General features: G+C 39.7%; 2 protein-coding genes across 2 annotated transcripts; both read right to left on the bottom strand.

Moving 5' to 3' along the window:
• Positions 1 to 73: 73 nt before the first annotated feature.
• Positions 74 to 5,561, bottom strand: LOC146305313 (butyrophilin subfamily 3 member A2-like). The gene is made up of 6 exons (XM_084712787.1): positions 5,160 to 5,561; positions 4,219 to 4,569; positions 2,757 to 2,970; positions 2,306 to 2,370; positions 1,630 to 1,746; positions 74 to 1,131 (listed from the first exon to the last, which is right to left on the bottom strand). The coding sequence occupies exons 1-6, from the start codon at positions 5,287 to 5,289 to the stop codon at positions 542 to 544; spliced, it is 1,467 nt and encodes a 488-aa protein (XP_084568913.1). The 5' UTR covers positions 5,290 to 5,561; the 3' UTR covers positions 74 to 541.
• An 821-nt stretch (positions 5,562 to 6,382) lies between these two features.
• On the bottom strand, positions 6,383 to 17,232 carry LOC146305312 (butyrophilin subfamily 3 member A2-like). Its single transcript, XM_084712786.1, has 6 exons — positions 17,095 to 17,232; positions 13,064 to 13,414; positions 11,378 to 11,591; positions 10,519 to 10,583; positions 9,857 to 9,973; positions 6,383 to 8,970 (listed from the first exon to the last, which is right to left on the bottom strand). The coding sequence occupies exons 1-6, from the start codon at positions 17,141 to 17,143 to the stop codon at positions 8,282 to 8,284; spliced, it is 1,485 nt and encodes a 494-aa protein (XP_084568912.1). The 5' UTR covers positions 17,144 to 17,232; the 3' UTR covers positions 6,383 to 8,281.
• Between the last annotated feature and the right edge of the window lie 467 nt (positions 17,233 to 17,699).

Genomic DNA, 17,699 nt, shown 5'->3' with positions numbered 1-17,699 from the left:
TGGACACAAACATGGACAGCTTAAAGACATAAATGATGGTATGTGTTTAAGTTTTGCAGACATGAACAAAAAGTGAGGAAACATTTTTATCTTTATTTTCCTGAGTGTATAACCTTCAGGCAACAACCTGCAAATGTAAAGTTTTTCATGTACAAGTCAGACCCTTTTACTAATTTGCACTAATTTGCTGCCAAAAAATATTTACATCTGCTGTGGGTCAAATCTAAACAGAATAACACACAGCCAATTTAGAGATCTTATAGCCACTCTGCTATAAGTTATACCCATTTTAGCAAGAGGCTAGTAGCTAACACACAGTGTCAAAAGGCTTGTTAACTGTGTATCACTGAAATAACAACAGTGTGGCTGCAGGTTACGTGTGCACACGGTGAAGCACATTTGTGGACTTGGTTGCCACCTGTTTCTAAGCTAACTGTGCTAAGATCAAATAAAAGGATACAAGGATCTCTAAGACAGTTATTAAACTTTTATTTACTGAGGTTTGGAGAAATGCTCGACTGAATCTTTAACTGCTTTGTCCCTACATTAGCAGTTCTGATTCCTCTGTTACATCTGCCAGGAATTTGAACCGATTATTGAACAGGATTGACGATGTAGGCACTACGGAATGTCGACGTCGAGTCTTGGAAGCGTTTGGACCAGGCCGGTCAGAGGACTTGTCAGCATGGCTGAGCTTTTTCTTCTTTCTGGAAGACGCTGTCAAGTTTAAGTTCAAAATGGCGGGGCTGCTGTGGATACGATGGTCTCTGTAGATCGGACGGTCAGGTGCTGGATTACCATTTTGTCCTGAGCTTCCAGGTTTTGGAGTCTGATCTTGGAGTCCGTTGCCAGATGTAGTTGGGTTGCTGTTGGTCGCTGGCTGGTCGTAGTGGCCAACAGAAGGACTGAGCTGAGACTTTTTGTTCTGTGGTTGGCGGATGATCTTGTCTCTCTCATTGAGCTTTGACTTGAGGTCAGCCACTTCTCTCGTCAGCGCCTTGATGGTGCCGTTTCCAGCGATGGCAGCCCCGTTGACTCCGACGCTCAGCAGAAACGGCTCATTTTCATCGCCACCGCTCAGTGAACTCTGATCTGATGACTTTCTCGTCACCGGTAACTTTGGTCCCTTCGCTGTGTGAATACAAACATGTTAGTCTTTTATTGAAGCTAAGCTAACAAACTTAGCTAGCCCATGTTAACTAGCTTCTTCAAAATGGACAACAAAGAGAATAAAAAATAAAAGGAAAATGAGAATATTGATCTTGAAGAATGGAAAGAACAAGCACATAATCCAAAGTAAATGTAACCACAATGTAAAAAAAAAAGATGACTTAAAATTTCAAGGCATCACCCTGCAATAGATTTGAGTTTTGAGCCTAAGTCATACTCTTAAGGTTTGAAATAAACTTTAAAAAGTTTTGCTGACCTATAACCTTTAGCTGTGATAATTTACTTGTCTTATCTCAGTTAAATTTTTACAGTGCAGCAGCCAGAAAAGATAAGCGCAAGCAGAAAAGGTGACAAGAAGTAATCAGTTTGAGAAATCTGAAACACACTGTTGACGAAGTCATGGATGGAGGCTTTAGTTTCTACTACAAATACAGTCTCGTCTCACTGTTACTGACTTACCAACTTTGCCGCATCTCTTCCACAACACGACAGCTAATCCACCTGCAGATAACAGAAGTGAAACGGTCCCTCCAGCAGCGATGCCGGCGGTTCGAGAGCAGGATCTCATGCAGTCAACTGGAATCACAATAAACATGATGCTGACATAAACACGTGATCTGATATCGACTACAAATAAGAAGAAACGTGATGATGAAACTCTGTTATAACAACTCTGTGTCTGTCTGTGTGACGTATTGGTCATCCAGTCTGTGCAGGTGTGTTGAAGCTCTGGTGTGCTGAGGTCACAAACGAGAGCAGAGAGACGGGAACTTCTTGCATAAGAGGAGCAGTTTGTTTGACAAGCTAAAGTCAAGATGTGCGACCTCCTTATCAAGTCTCATCTGTGTAAATGTGCATGTGCGTGTGTGTGTGTGTGTGTGTGTGTGTGTGTGTGTGTGTGTGTGTTCGTTATTGAAACCAGATGTTTCTTCGATTGGTCATTTCTGAGAACCCCGTACTCAGACACTTCATTGTTTTGGTGTTCTTAAGAGTATGTTGCACCACGGCCTGTTGAAGTCAGTAACTGCTTGACGTCACTGAACATTCATGGTTTACACAGAAAGAATTACACTGCAGTTTGTGATAGAGTATGAAAGCATTATATAATATATATGTGGTGGCTCAACAACAGTACCTGGTATGAGAACCTCAGTGTCTCTGGTCTGGTTGATCTCCGGCTGGTGAACTCTGCAGGTGACCCTGTGAACAGAAGGAGTGATACACACAGTGATGTTTTCTTATGGAAGAGAAAAGTCTCGCAGATGGTGACAGAAGAGGTTTCTTAATATTCTTTCATGAGTGTAAACAAGATTCAAACCTTATCTGCGTCCTAAAAACTCCCCCTTGATAAATACTAAACTTTATGCTGCACTTATCCAGTGCAAAAGTCCCTTACTGTTGGAAATTGACCTTTTTTTCCAAGACTGTAGCGTCTGATTCCATGTTTTTGCACAGGTCTTTGAGATATAATGCTAAACTAAAAGCCAAACACATCCACTGTAACCTCGAACCTCTTGATAATGACAGCTTAGTTTTAAAGACAAAGCCAAAAAATGTTGAGTCCACATGTTAAACTTGAATTGAACCTGTTGGTAGCATTCTGGAGAGTCACTCTTTGTGTCACAGTGAAACATCCACTGGTATCTTGATTTTTCTTTGGTTCATCAGCAGGGATGCTGTTTCCTCGATCATCCAGAAACTCGATCTCGGGCTCCGGCAGCCAGCAGTCGGCCTCGCACTGAAGAGTCACTCCTCCACTCTCGGCCGAAACCACTGAGAGTTTTGGCTCAGAAACTGAAACTATACAAACAAGGATTATCTTTGAATATTTTATCAAACGTCACTGTAAAATATATTATGGGGACAATACTTAAGTCATTTTATGTGTGCTCTATGAAACGTGAACACAGAAGAGTGTTTCCTTCTTACGACGTGAGCAGACAGGCAGTTTCCAACCACACAGAATTAAATTAATAAATAATCATCCAAACGTGCGTCACCACACCCAGCCGAGCTGTAAAAGTGACAGCTACACCTGGGGAACATTTTACTGTGATTAATTTTTCCACACACTCCTTTGGGAGAAGCTCTTGGCTGTATTTTTACCCTCAGGAAGTATTAATAAACAATATGTCATTCAGTTACATTATCAGAGTTAAGAACACAAGCAGAGCTGCAGGTTTTTCCAGGTTATCAAAACATGAATGCTCAGAATAGTTCATAACTGTGATTCACACCCAAATCATGAAATGCTATAATTACAGCTCGATATTCTTAACTTTGGTAACAAAAAAGCCCCGTGTAACCGGGATATATTTACTCTGGTTACCAGAGTAATAATGGATAAATTATGTTTTTGAATTAAATTTTATTCCATAAAATATTAACAGTCAAGGGAGTCAGCAAGGAAACAAATAGATCAGGAATGGATCGTGCATCAGGGCTTGAATAAATCAGGATGGATCAGGCTGAAACAGCCTGATTGGGTCTGTGCATCGATGAAATGGGCTGAATCAAGGTTCAGCTTGAATGAATTGGGACTGATTGAGCTCACGTCTAGATGAACCGGGCCAGATCTGTGTTGGATCAGGGTAAAGCTTGAATTAATTAGGAAAAATCGGGCTTGATGACTCAGATGGATTGGCCTCAAGCCTAAAGGAATCAACTGGATCAGGCTGATGAACTTGCTTGGGTCATGAGGCCTAAATAAAACATCTGGATTGTGCTCAGGCTTCACCAAAATGGGTAACCCTAAATCAAAAGGCTGAATTGAGCACAGGCCTGCATGAATCAGGACAACTCAGGCTAGGACCAAACTTTCAGGCCTGTGCAGCGCTCTTCAGGCAGACCTTACTCCATAATGGAAACAGGGAGGTTTTAGCTGACTATGATTCAGCCTTTGCTATAAACAAACTGGAAGGGTGTCTGGAGGCGCAGACCTCCACCAACGCCAAATGTCCTTGCAATGTTAACAAAAATTAAACATGATTCATGTATCTGCCTTGAGACTCAGATCATAATCTCCTTGGCAGAGGTAACTGAACTTACCAACAACAAGCTCCACTGTTGTAACGTCCCTGGGGGCGTTTTTCCAGAGCCTCAAACACCGGTATCTCCCTGCATCTGACAGCTGCACGGTGGAGATCCTCAGTGAGATGTTTCTGTTTTTCAGTTCGTTCATGATGAAGCTTGTTCTGTAGTGGAAGGCCGGATTCTTCATCTCGTAAGTCTCACAGCCGTCCCGGTACAAGAAGACGACATCTGGCTGCAGGCCTTCCTTGGACCACTCCACCGTTGGAAAGTCATCGCTGGGAGAGAGTTTGAAACTGCAGGGAAGAACAACGTCTCCGCCAGCGAAGGCCTGGACCACCTCTGGTGGACCATCCACCGAGGATTCCCCTGTCAAGACAGACATTACACATCGTGTATTTTGGGAATGTCATAGTGGGGTTGTTTCCAGTGTTTACTATTAAAATAAATGGGGTGGTCAAAATATTAGGAACACCTCTTAGTATAATGCAGTAAGTTTCAAAATCACCACAAAATGCAACATAGAATTTGCATATCAGTTCATTCTCTTTGTATTTATGTTTTACACAACCTTTTTGAAACTGGGGTTGTATGAGTGTTTAGCATTTACACACTAGTGAGTAAATGTACTTTGTTGTTTCTACTGGAAACAATCATAAGCGTTTGAGTGTTTGCACTGTTATAATCTGACCTCTGTCTTGTTCAAAATCAAGGAAGTGGTTTGATGCGCCTCACCTCGTAGGCTGTTTGCAAATACTTTCAGTCATTTCGCAATACCACAACCACTTCATAGTACTGACTTTACAGATAACAGAGAATTTCAGATTTTCAAACAAAGAAAACTACTTTAAATGTCTTTCTACCCCCTTTTATTTCTAACAAGTTAGAGTTTAGCTAATCTGTAGCCAGTTAGAGACAAAGTCATGCATTTAAAAAGCACTATTAAAACACTCACATACCTGAACAACAAGTGAGCAGAGCAGCAACCAGGCAAAGATGATAATACATCACCAAAACGCAAAAACAGGATTTTTCTTTCTGTTGGAAAGGTTTCTGAAAAACAGCAGCAGCTCTTTGAACCCTGGACATCAGTTTGAGTGAGACTCAACTTCATTCATAAATCTTCACTGTCGTGATACATTCAAGATCACTGGGAAAAGTCACGACTTTGCTGCTTCCCTCCTCAGTACACTGACATGTTTGAAGTGACACTGATGTGAAGAGCTGAAGCTGAACATAGCACAGTGTAATGTTGAAATATACAGTTTGAATTATACAAAATGTTGTCACATGGTGCAGGTTATGCTGCCTTTGTTGAAGCGAAAATTTAAACACAGTTGGTAGTTAACATAACCCAGTGTTCCCCAACCCTGGTCCTCAGAGCTTCACTGTCCTGCATGTTTTAGATGTTTCCCTGCTCCAACACACCTGATTCAAATGATCAGCTCGTCATCGAGCCTCTGCAGAAGCCTGACAACAACCTGATCATTTGAATCAGGTGTGTTGGAGCAGAGAAACACCTAAAACATGCAGGACAGTGAAGCTCTGAGGACCAGGGCTGGGCAACACTGCCAGAACCTCACCCTTAACTAACCCAAACCCTGATAATAACAACACCAGGATGCATGTATCAAAATCTCTTTAGGTTTGTTGTTTTTTTTGCTTGGACAAAGAGTTTGACTTGCAAGTGTGAGAAGTGTAATTTCCCACTTTCTCAATCTGTTTTGAACGTCACATGGAAACAGGGCTGTAATAAAAAGATGTGGTAATCTCTGGCTCATGCACTTTGCACAGCTGTTGTAGAAAGGAGATCATGTGACAAAGCATGACAATAATGATTAATTGATTATTTATTTTCATATTAAGTAACTGTAGATGAGAAATCAAATGGCATCATGGGTAACTGTCACATCTGCATAAGCCCCATTAATGCTGAAAGGTACTTGTCCCAGTCTGACTGACTGTAATCTATGGATGCAAAATATAAAGAGTATCATAGTATTTATTTTAATTATTATGATTATATAAATGACTGTTACTGACTGCTGATTTTTTTTTTTGTTTTGCAAATGTTCAAACAATCAAACAAGATGATTCATGCCTATTTGTTTGCACACTGATGTCATGGCTGCTGCTTTTAGTTTATTTTAGTTTAGAACTTTTAGTTAAAAAGAAAAAGTCATTATATATGAACAAAAAATGTTTTATTTATCAGAGTCATTTATTTAATAAAGTTGTAAATTTTCTTTGTTTTTAATATTTCTATAAATATCATCAAACCTATTAGAAAAGTTTCCTAAATTTGATTGACACGCTGCAGAAGCAAATAGAAATCACAATATTATAATAATTCACTAGAGGGTGCTCTTTTCTTTTTTTTCAGAAAATAAACAATCCTTCTGAACACTGCAATTAAACAGAGAAATGCTTTATTTCATTATAGGGCGTCTTGAACATGAAACTTTAAAAAAACATATAAAAATTGAGTTTCCATTTCAATAATTTATACAAATAAATTCAAATTAGGATTGAATAAATAATCAATACTTAAGAGTACAAAGCTTTTTTAAATAACACGACCCTTATATACAAACCCAGACATCAAATCTTATTGTAACACATCACAACATGCACACATTTTTCTTTTTATCTATAAAAAGTAAGCAGAATGTTGCAGGTAAAAAAATGACAAATACATGACATGAAATCAAAACCTTAAAGCACCTCTACTTCCCTTATAAAGAAAAACTTCCCTTAAAGACACTGTGAAAGAATCTGCAGGTCTTTTTCTGTACAGGTTACCTCATGTTCACATTACAGGTGACACAGATACACGACGGTCAAACGGAAGATAACATTATCGCTCAGTCATCGGTGAAGTATCGCTCTGCAGTCAACAAACATGGAGCATCAAACGGCATTTTTTTTTGTTCATGTTATGGTAAGAGAAAAGCGAAAGATTAAATAAAACTTAAAATTTGTTTTTATATTTTACTCCACTTCTTCTGTTTGTATTTTTATATTTCTGTTTTGCACGTGCCTTGATCTGTTTGTACAGATTACAGTTGAAATATGTTCTTTTTTAAAAAAGAAAATAATGCAGATTGTGTTTATTTGTTAGCTTTATAAGCAGCATTTTATGCATACTGGATTATATACATGCATTTTGCTCTTTTTGTGTTTTTTTATTTATAGTTATTTATAATTATCAAAAATATCAGTGAAAGTTTGGTCTTGCCGTCCCCTGGCGTCATTTTGGACAGTAAAGTTTATTGTTAAACTGCCTTAATTAAATACTTTTGTCACAAGTGTTAACCACTTTTAAGGGATCATTGCAAAATTGTGTTTATGTATATATTCTATATTCTGTGTAAAGAATATTGCCCAATTTTTACGTCTGTATCAGCATCAGCAACAAAAATCCAAATTAGTCGAACCCAAGTCAAAAATATTTATATCTAATGTTGTGCAAATTTAAAACCTGTCCTCAGTTATTTCAATAAAGGACATAAGTGCAAAGTGTCAGAGAGCCTGTTTAAAAAGCTCTGGATATGAGAAGAGCCACTCTGATATCAGATATACCCACTTTAGCAAGTAGCTAGTAGCTAAAATGCAGTGACCAAAGTTTAGACTTAGTCTGTTATGATAAATTAAGCCTTCAGTCATTAAATCCACACATTCAGAAGCTGCGGCAAATCACTGTCCTACATTTTATCATTTAAAGAGTAGTAAAATAATGTGGCTGCAGGTTAAGTAGCTGCACCTTTGTGGACTTTGTTAAAAATCAAAGGGTGCTAGCGGCGTTGATGTTGTTATTCAATGTAATGCTGCTTGTTGCGTTGGCTCATTTTGTCTTATGGCTGGCAAATCTGTCTGTTGATTTCAGCTTAATACCTGAACTGTTGCTTGAAAGATATAACAGGAAGGATAGATTGAGCTTATTTTCTAGTTGACCAGATTTTACTTGAATTGACCTATAAAACATGGTTTTCAGGAGTTTGTTCACTAAAAATAAAGTACTCCGCTTAGTGCTGGTGTTTGCTAAGGCTTTGCTTTAGCTTTGTGCTACTTTCTTGCAACGCTAACCGTCCGATTCTTCGGATAAATCTGTCAGGCGCGAGAAGCCGTTGTCAGATGTTGACAGCACGGAGGAGTGTCTGCGCTGAAGCCTGCGATGGTTCGGACCAGGCCGAGCGCCAGACTCGCTCATGGACCGATGGAAGGAGCGGTGCTTCTTCTTCGAAGTGCTGGCTGAAGAAGAGCTGGACAACAACGGGAAGTTGAAAAGAGCCGGGCTGCTGTTGATACGACGGTGCCTGTGGATCGGGTGGTTAGGTTCTGGATTGCTGTTTGGTCCCAAGGTGTCAGGTTTCAGACCCTGATTTTGGGGCATGTTGACCGATTTTGAAGGACTGGTGTTGGTTGAGGCTGTTGGTTTTGGATTGTGGTCATCGGGTAAGTTTCTGGTCTCAGGGCTGTGGTCGGAAGGTGGGCTGAAGGGGTCTGGGACGTCTGGTGAGCTTTTGGAAGGACTGTAGAAAACCTGGCGCCAATCAACAGGATCTGGCTGAGATTTTGAGTTGTTCTGTAGCAGGTGGACGGTCTCTTCTTTCTTATGAAGCTTGGACTTGGAGTCAGCCACTTCTCTTGTCAGCCTGTCGGTGGTGCTGTCAGCCCCGTCAACCGTGACACGTTGCAGGAATGGTTGATCTTCATTGTTACCACTCACTGTAGTCTGATCCAATGACTGCCTGGGAGGTTTTTGTGCTTCTGTTAGTGATGCAAAAGTAATGTACCGTTAGTACTCAAATCAATCTTTTATTGAAGGACAAATCCACTTTATTACATCTTGGTTTGCAGTTTTCCTTTCCATTATTCTATTGGCTATGAAAACTCACTCAAGTTAATTGCAGAGATCTAGGAATCGCTAAGGTGTGGTCTCGAGTCACATGACTTGGACTTGCATCAGATTGGATACATAAATAAACTTGAAAATACTCAATATCCTCCCCCGAAAGACCAAAGATTAAAAAGTCTGTTATTCAAAAAGTCTGAATCCACGAATCGGTTCATTTCCTGACACATTTTCTGAATCAACTGTTTCTTTCTCCAGATCAGCTTTCAAAACCGTCCAATCAAGTGGTAGAACAGAACCATGAAGAACTAATGTTACGATACTGAGCTTCAGTTGGAAAAATGACACCAAACGTCATTTTGTTCATGTACATAAACAACCAGATGGTCAACAAAAAAAGAAATTTCAGTACGCAAAAAGTGCAGGTTAAAAATTACAAACCAAGATGCAACAACTTCCAACTTTGCTCAATATTTTAAAATGCACAGAACAGAAAGTTGAGGCTCTGTTGTTAAAATGGTATTACAATTGGTGAAGAGCGGATTATGACTCGTTTAGGACTTTTAACTCAAAGTTTAGGAGTCAGGACTTGTCAGGCTTGACTCGGGATTTGACTTGGATCTTGAGTGCAAAGACCTTGATAAACATGGTTTTCTACTTCAGTATCCTGATACATTTGGATGGAAACTTTTCAAAACAGAGAAAGCACTTAGGTAGTCTTGTATTGCTTTTATCTTATTGCTGTAACTAAGAAGTGAGTTTCTTTGACAAATATAAGCTGTCTTAGCTTTGATGACTTACCCCATTTCCCAAATCTCTTCCTTAAAAAGTAAAAAGCTAATCCACATGCAGCTATTAGGAGCAGAACGCCTTCTCCGACAGCGATGCCAGTGATTAGAGAACACCTCATGTAGTCACCTGAAATAACAATAAATAAAATGCTGACATAAGTAAATTATCAGGTATGTTGTACTTCACAAGGAGACAAAGTGACTCATCTGTTATCAGAGACAGATTTCACTCTGCTTTTTCCACTGCCTGTAATTTTAGCAAACTGAAAGGCTCCTTTCTGAATCCATGGATATGGAGTTCATGACATTTGATGCATTTCAAAGACTTGGTTCCTCCAAACTGTCTGACAGACAGATATGAACATGTCATCTAATTATCTTGGCAGGAGATGAAAGTCTTCTAAAACCATTAGAGAACACATTCATGACTAAAATATTTCATGACTAAAATTTGTAGGGCTGCAACTAACTATTATTTTTATTGTTTAATCCATATTCTTATTTAACTGATGAGTTGTTTAGTCCCTAAAATGTCCAAGGTGATGTCCTCAAACATCTGTCTGCAACTTACCCACAGATATTCAGTTTACTGTTGATAGTTGCAGCTCTACAAATATGATGACGAAATTGTGTTATAACAACTTAAATTGTGTTGTTAAAGCTCTGATGTACCTGGTAAGATAATCTTAGTGTCTCTGGTCTGGTTGATTTCTGGCTGGTGAACTCTGCAGGTGACTCTGTGAACAGAAGACATGAGATTCAGTTAAAGGGGTTTTCTTTTCTTAAAAAGTCTTGAGTCATTCTGTGTGTACTGAAGTGAGTATCCACAGCACGGTTAAGGAAGTAATTCAGGGTCTCTGAAGTGGTGTCGTATGAGGTTCTCATCTACAGTCAGTGTGTGTTATATTTAGAATATTTTCACCACTTTATTTTGCTGTCAAACCACCATCCTTTTATCTCAGAGAACACAGCTGCTGGTCTACAGCTGCTTCCATCTGTGACAGAAGTCACACAATAAAATAAACTAAATTAAATTGAATATCTTTGTGTTTTAGACTGACAAAGCAAGACATTTTAAAGACATCTGGGATGGAAATTTGACATTTTCTAGTGGTTTCCATCCTAGAACTCATATTATTATTATTATTATTATTATTCATATTATTTTTCACCACGTGATTCAAACCTATAGTCTTTCCCTTGGAAGAAAATGAACTGCACACATAAACTAATGTGTTTAATGTTCCTAGTTTATTTGGTATAAGCACAAGGAGACCTGCATCATGTTAAATATTTAGCCTGCATTCGTTTATCTTTTGGTGCATAAAAGCCCTTATTGTTGGAAAATTAGCTTTTTTTCCCAGAGTGCAGCGTCTGACTTTATGTTTTTGTGCAGGACTTTGAACTATCATGTTATGGGACTGAAGTTGTCTGACGTTTTCTTGGTTATGTTTTTAGTTTTAAAGATGAAAACAAACCATGCCTCTTGTAGAATATAAATTTCAGTTTGAGTTATAAACTGAATTAGAACCTGCTGGCGGCGTCCTGCAGAGTCGCTCTTCGTGTCACAGTGAAACATCCACCGGTGTCTGGATTTCTCTTTGGGTCGTCAGCGGGGATGCTGTTTCCTCGATCATCCAGAAACTCGATCTCGGGCTCCGGCAGCCAGCAGTCGGCCTCGCACTGAAGAGTCACTCGTCCACTCTCGGCCGAAACCACTGAGAGTTTTGGCTCAGAAACTGAAACTATACAAACAAGAATTACACAAAGAGTCATCGTTGAATGACCCATCAAACATTTCTTTAAGACTTTATGACATTTCAATAGGTGGGAACAGGTTAATGACCAACTGTTTTAAACGTACTGCACCACACCCGAATGAGTTGGAAAAACTAAACCTGTAACACACTGAGAGTCAGTATCTTCACCCACTCTTTTGGCTAAAGCTCCTGACTGTATTGTGAGCTTCATGAACTTTAAGAACAAGATCATGTCATGCAATTAAAGACAAAATGAGAGCTTATAAAACAAAACACACCCGAGTATTTTTCCAGATAATTAAATCTTGCTCAACCCATTGCTATATCTGCTTTTATTCTGGTACTGAGCCCTGTGATTAATTGACTATATTTGCCACGACAGTACAATGTAGGGTTACGTTGTACCCAGGGTTGCTGTTAGCCATTTGGATGCACTGTGCACCAATTCAAATTGTTAAAGTTGGCATATTAGGGGGTAGAACATTTTAATTTTAAGTATATGATTGCCTTTCACATGCTCTATAAGTTGTTGCAGCAGTTGTGGGGCTGATACCATTTGTTGCACAGATTTTGAGCAAAAATTAACATTTTTTGACCATTTGAGAACTGATGAAAATGGTTAAAAATGCCAGAAAAAATACCACATTAAGACACCAGGAGCTTGATGAACACCATGGAAAAAAAACATGCTGTGCTCTGGTATCAAAAACTTTTGACATTTGAGTATTTTTGTAAGATTGTTTGGCGACTGGATGGCGAGCACTTCTGTTTGTGACTAAGTTTGATGAAGCTGTGATTATCCCGTCTGTCAATGTTAAGTTATTTTCTGTTTTTATTTTGCTACCCTGACAACAAGAGCCTTCTGTTCTGAAGTAACACACCCTGGATGATGAGTTCAGTGGCTGCCTGTCTCACTGCTCATGCTCCGTTCTTATTTTTTCTTGGTAGGGGGGTTCGCCCTGCGAAAACCCGTTTCACCTCCAGGACGAGTTGGTCCAGTTTTGTCTGGCCTCTAACCTTTGACCTATCCAGCATGGGTAACCCTGCCAGGAGCGCACGCTCCCGCTGGCATAGCTCTCGGGGTCACTGAGGCATTCAAGCCACCACACCACGTCAAGGTACGGACCACGTGATGGAACCACCAGGGGCAACATAAGACAGGATCTACTGTACGTGCAAGTCAAGTAAACAATACTAATATGTATCTGGGGTGTCTGCAGCTGTCCACGTATGCATCTGTTCGGTGCGATAACAGGGACCTATTTGGCATCCTTCCCTCTAGAATGACAGAGTTGGTGGTTATTCTTGTTTCAAATGATACCTTTATCGATATTCTAGCTTTACAACCACGATGAAACAGTCCCTAAGGAGTTTATTAATACAGTAGGTAGAGCTGTGAGAGGCTGTTTTGGTGCCCTACGTGCAGCGCTCGAATGTAGTGGCGGCGCTGTACGTACCCACAACAAGCTCCACTGTTGTAATATCCCTTCGACCATTCTTCCAGAGCGTCATGCATCGGTATCTCCCTGCATCAGACGGCCGGATGTTGGAGATCCTCAGTGAGATGTTTCCATCTTTCAGTTCTTTCGTGACGAAGCTTGTTCTGTAGTGGAAGGCCTGATTCTTCATCTCGTAAATTTCACAGCCGTCCCGGTACAAGAAGACGATGTTTGGCTGCAGGCCTTCCTTGGACCACTCCACCGTTGGGAAATTATCGCTGGGAGGGATTTTGACGCTGCAGGGAAGAATGGCAACGCCGCCGGCGAAGGCCCAGACCGCCTCTGGTGGATCATCCGCGGAGGATTCTCCTGTCAAGACAGACATTACACATTGAGTGTTTTGGGTATGTTATAAAATAAACGAGGTGGACAAATTATTAGAAACACCTTTCAGTGTAATGCAGTATATTCAACACACAAAAAAACAAACTCCAAACTGACACTAAAGCTAAACACTACAACCTTGATGAGGAAAGGATTCATGGCACGGCTGTTGTTTCAAACTGGAGTAGGTTTAGATGTGTACCATCTGGCAACAATAATGAGGCAAATACACATTATGCAACCAAAGAACTCTATTTCCCAACCTGCATTCTTAGTATGGACTTTTAAAATTCAGTATGGAGCTTTCAGAAAACGAAAATGAAACTGATGGCCGTTAAGTGAACTGCAGTCAGCATCCTGTTGCTCGTGCCAGGATTATCCTGATCATCAGCCAAAACAGCGACACGTCACATTCAAGACTGAACACTAGAAAACACCAACCAACACCAGACCCACGCCTCACAGTAGCTCTGTTTTTCCCCTAGGATAGTGAAGTCATGATCTGTTCTGCTCAGAATCAGATTGGCGAGTACTCGTTCCCTCCATTTGGGTTGGGCAGCTAAAACTGGCTGGAGAAGTAATTTGGCAAGCTAGCCAACTAACACACTGACACAGATGTTGCCCAGCAACACCTGCCGACAAAACAACCTGCAAACAGCAAGCTAGTAAATCAAGGTCAGTATTTTCCTGTGCTGGGTAGCAATTCATCTATGTCTATATCTAAGCTAACATTAGCTCACATTAGCCAGCTAAACCACAATATCACAATGTATTTTACATGCTTGGCAGTAGTGTTAGCTTTGACTTTGGACTTTGTGATGAACTTTGTGGTGATCATACATAACAGACACATCCTTTGGATTTTTCTGGAAAATTCGTCTCATGTCCTTCACAGAGAAATCTGTCAAGATGCAAACGAGAAAGTCGGGGAGGGCCTAATTTTTTGTAGTGACGTTACAATCTGTTCACATCCGCTCATGAACTGTAGCCAAAGACAATGATGAAGCTAATTTTATTTTAGCTGTTGCAACAGTATGTTGCTGTGACACAACAGGAAAGTGAACTTCCACTGCGGCCTTCAGGCTTTTAAAACGTCTTTAAAGTTAAGACTCTTTGGTTGAACTGATCGCAAGTCATAGATTGTGTAACCTGTAGGCCTTGACACAACTTTATTTTAGGTTGTCACCAGCCAAAAATGTTCTCACTCTCTCTCACACACACACACACACACACACACACACACACACACACACACAGTCTTTCATCATGCTATAACTGGTTTTGCACAACACATCCTCTCCTTCGTCTCTGCCTGGGATTGAATATTTCTTCCTCCGCCCACGCTACCTTGTTGTTTTCTCTGCTCTGAAGTGGACTGACAGGAGGTGAAAACCTAATCCTAACTGTTATGATTCACTTCCCCTCCACGCTGCAGAAAAATGTGGGGAAAACTGTGAAAGGTATTAAAGGGAGCGTCCAGCGAGACTCAGCCATTGCCTTGGGAGAAAACAGTAAATCATAAATGGGAGGTGACAGATAACATGTCCATACTCATGAAAATGCCAACAGCCACACGTTTTTCCAACATCTGACTGACAGCAATCGTCTTTTAACAGCCAAGAAAGTCATAAAGAAGTCATAAAACGTTTCCACTGTCCACTCAGTTACATCGTGAACAGTGGAACTTTACTTTAGTTTAATTAGACTCCGCCCTCGGCCTTTTTCCACCTGAAGAGCATCTCCAGACGACGCCCTCTTCTTCTGATGAAGACACTCTGATTGACACCTTTATTAAATCCTGGCTACTGTAAAGCCCTTCTCGCTGCTGTATGCTTTCATAACTTAAACAAGTGATCCTTTCAAAGTATTTCTCCTTGTTTATGAGCCTTTGAAGCTCCTTACCTTTCTGATCTTTGAATCTGAAACAGATTCCGAAGGAATCATTAAGAAATGTTGATAAAATTTTAATTCCTATGTCACACAAGTTTGTGGTGAATATGTTTTTAAATTTTCTTAGTTAAGTATGTGGTACTTCGTAGGTGCCATTTTCATGTAGTTGGTTCACGGTGAGTATCATGTTAGTAGGTGGCAATTTCTGTTTGCTTATTCAGAAATAGTGGAATATAGTTCTTTAAAAAATCTGCGTTAACTTCTAAGAAATTTTAGTTATGGTACTGAAACATCATGAAATTTGGGGTAAATCTGCGGTTAATTTAAAAGAAGTGGATAAAAAAAAGCCCTGTTAATCTGTAAAAAACACATCATATTTTGTCTGTTTTTATTTTGCTCTGAAAAGAAACTCTTTCACTCTCAAATGTAGACAAGTACAAGTATAAAATAGCGAAATACTGCAGTCAAGTACAAGACAGACGAGATTTAAGTATTTCACTTTCCATCACAGCAAATGTAAAACTCTGCACTTCTGAAAACACGTGCAGCTTTTTTTTTTTTTTATCAGAATAATAATATTTGAATCACTCTGATATGAACAATAGTGTGACACTTAGTTATCAAAGTGTGACGCAAACTCACACTCACTCTTTTGTGTGTTTTAGTGTTTAGTAGGAAGTGAAAAGAAAAAAGAAAAAAAAATCATGAAAATCTCAAACTAGACAAAAAGCATCCCCTCAACAAAACACTTTTTTTTTTTTAAGTTTACATTTCATAAACTTATCAGCAGCAACTTTTCATCAGTATTATGTTTGGTTATGTTATGTATTTTTATTTTATTTTTATTATTATTTCTATCATTCAGTATTTGGTTTTACTTCTGCTACTCAAGTAAATGTACTTCGTCTCATTCCTCCACAGGAAGTGTAAAACAATCCTCTTCTGAAACACGTGCAGCTTTTTTTTGTTTAGTTTTTAATCAGCTGGAAAATATTTGATTCAATCTGATAAAAACAATAATGTGTGACTTAATTATCAAAATGTGACGCAAATCCAGTGTTTTTGTGTGTTTTAGTGTTTGAGGAAGTGTGTGACCTCTATTATTACCTCTTTGGGTCTTGAACATTGTGTGTGTGAGTGAGTGAGTGAGTGAGTGAGTGAGAGAGAGAGAGAGAGAGAGAGAGAGAGAGAGAGAGAGAGACTGACTATGAAAAGTTTGTATTTCATAAATTTAGTGTGTTTTTCGGTTTGTTTTTTGTTCTTCTCTTGCTCTGAAGAGTAACTCTTTCACTCTGAAATGTAGTCGAGTAAAAGTATAAGGCAGCAAAATACTCTAAAGTACAAGACAGGTGAGTTTTAAGTACTCAGTCACCTTCCAACACAGTAAATGTAAAAATGCACTTCTGAAAACACCTGCAGCTTTTTTTTTTATCTGATTAATAATATTTGAATCATCTTAGGTATCAAAGTGTGACGAGTAAACGAGTCTTAGCATTTCCGGAAGTGCTGTAGGCACCACAGACCATATTTGTAAACACAAGCAGTCAATTCACAAACATTTTCACATCACGTGTCAAATCACTTTACACTAGGATCAAAGATAATTATTGTCATTTTCACTTTGCCCACTACAGAAGAACTACTTGACTTGTTTTCAAACTCATTCCAGTCTGTTCCGTCCCCTTTGATCACAGATACATTCATGTGTTTTAGAAAACACCGCTGACTAACACACTTTAAAGTACAAAAACTCATCAGACTCTACCTGTACACACCTGTACAACAGACGAGCAGAGCGGCCAGCAGGTAAACACGATGAAACATCCCAGAAACACTCGCTGGATTTTTCTTTCTTCTGGAATAAAACACGGTAAGCTCCTTTCACTCCTGCAGCTCAGTTCAACTGCGGCACGTCCCGTCAGTGTTTCTGAATGATCGTGGAGACGCATGGTGCGTTCATTTCGGTGGGAAAACTCAGAGTTCTCTATGTTTTCCGCCTCACTGGTTCAGAATGATCGGTGTCGTCTACATGGTGCGTTCATTTCGGTGGGAAAACTCAGAGTTCTCTATGTTTTCCGCCTCACTGGTTCAGAATGATCGGTGTCGTCTACATGGTGCGTTCATGTAAGTGGGAAACCTCAGAGTTCTCTATGTTCTCCGCCTCACTGGTTCAGAATGATCGGTGTCGTCTACATGGTGCGTTCATGTAAGTGGGAAACCTCAGAGTTCTCTATGTTCTTTGCCTCAGTGCTGTAGAATTATCGGTCAATTTATCGACCTGCGTTGGTATCAGCATATAATTTGTCTGATATGTACTCATATGAAAACTGGGGGTGATTCTATGGGACGGGTGCCTTTAGATTCATACAACTTCATACAA

The sequence above is a fragment of the Lutjanus erythropterus genome, chromosome 23 (assembly GCF_056507025.1).
Source record: "Lutjanus erythropterus isolate fLutEry1 chromosome 23, fLutEry1.hap2, whole genome shotgun sequence".
Classification (NCBI taxonomy): domain Eukaryota; kingdom Metazoa; phylum Chordata; class Actinopteri; order Lutjaniformes; family Lutjanidae; genus Lutjanus; species Lutjanus erythropterus.
The sequence above is the reverse complement of the archived record's forward strand: the minus strand, read 5'-3'. Positions and strand labels throughout refer to the sequence as shown.

Bases quoted from the DNA above. Each gene is read 5' to 3' on its own strand.
- LOC146305313 (XM_084712787.1), bottom strand. From the start codon at position 5,289: ATGTCCAGGGTTCAAAGAGCTGCTGCTGTTTTTCAGAAACCTTTCCAA. The intron at 4,570-5,159 runs GTATGTGAGTGT...CTGTCTTGACAG, and splicing joins TCTGCTCACTTGTTGTTCAG to GGGAATCCTCGGTGGATGGT. The intron at 1,132-1,629 runs GTAAGTCAGTAA...GTATTCACACAG, and splicing joins GAAGAGATGCGGCAAAGTTG to CGAAGGGACCAAAGTTACCG.
- LOC146305312 (XM_084712786.1), bottom strand. From the start codon at position 17,143: ATGTTTCATCGTGTTTACCTGCTGGCCGCTCTGCTCGTCTGTTGTACA. The intron at 13,415-17,094 runs GTGTGTACAGGT...CTGTCTTGACAG, and splicing joins TCTGCTCGTCTGTTGTACAG to GAGAATCCTCCGCGGATGAT. The intron at 8,971-9,856 runs GTAAGTCATCAA...CATCACTAACAG, and splicing joins GAAGAGATTTGGGAAATGGG to AAGCACAAAAACCTCCCAGG.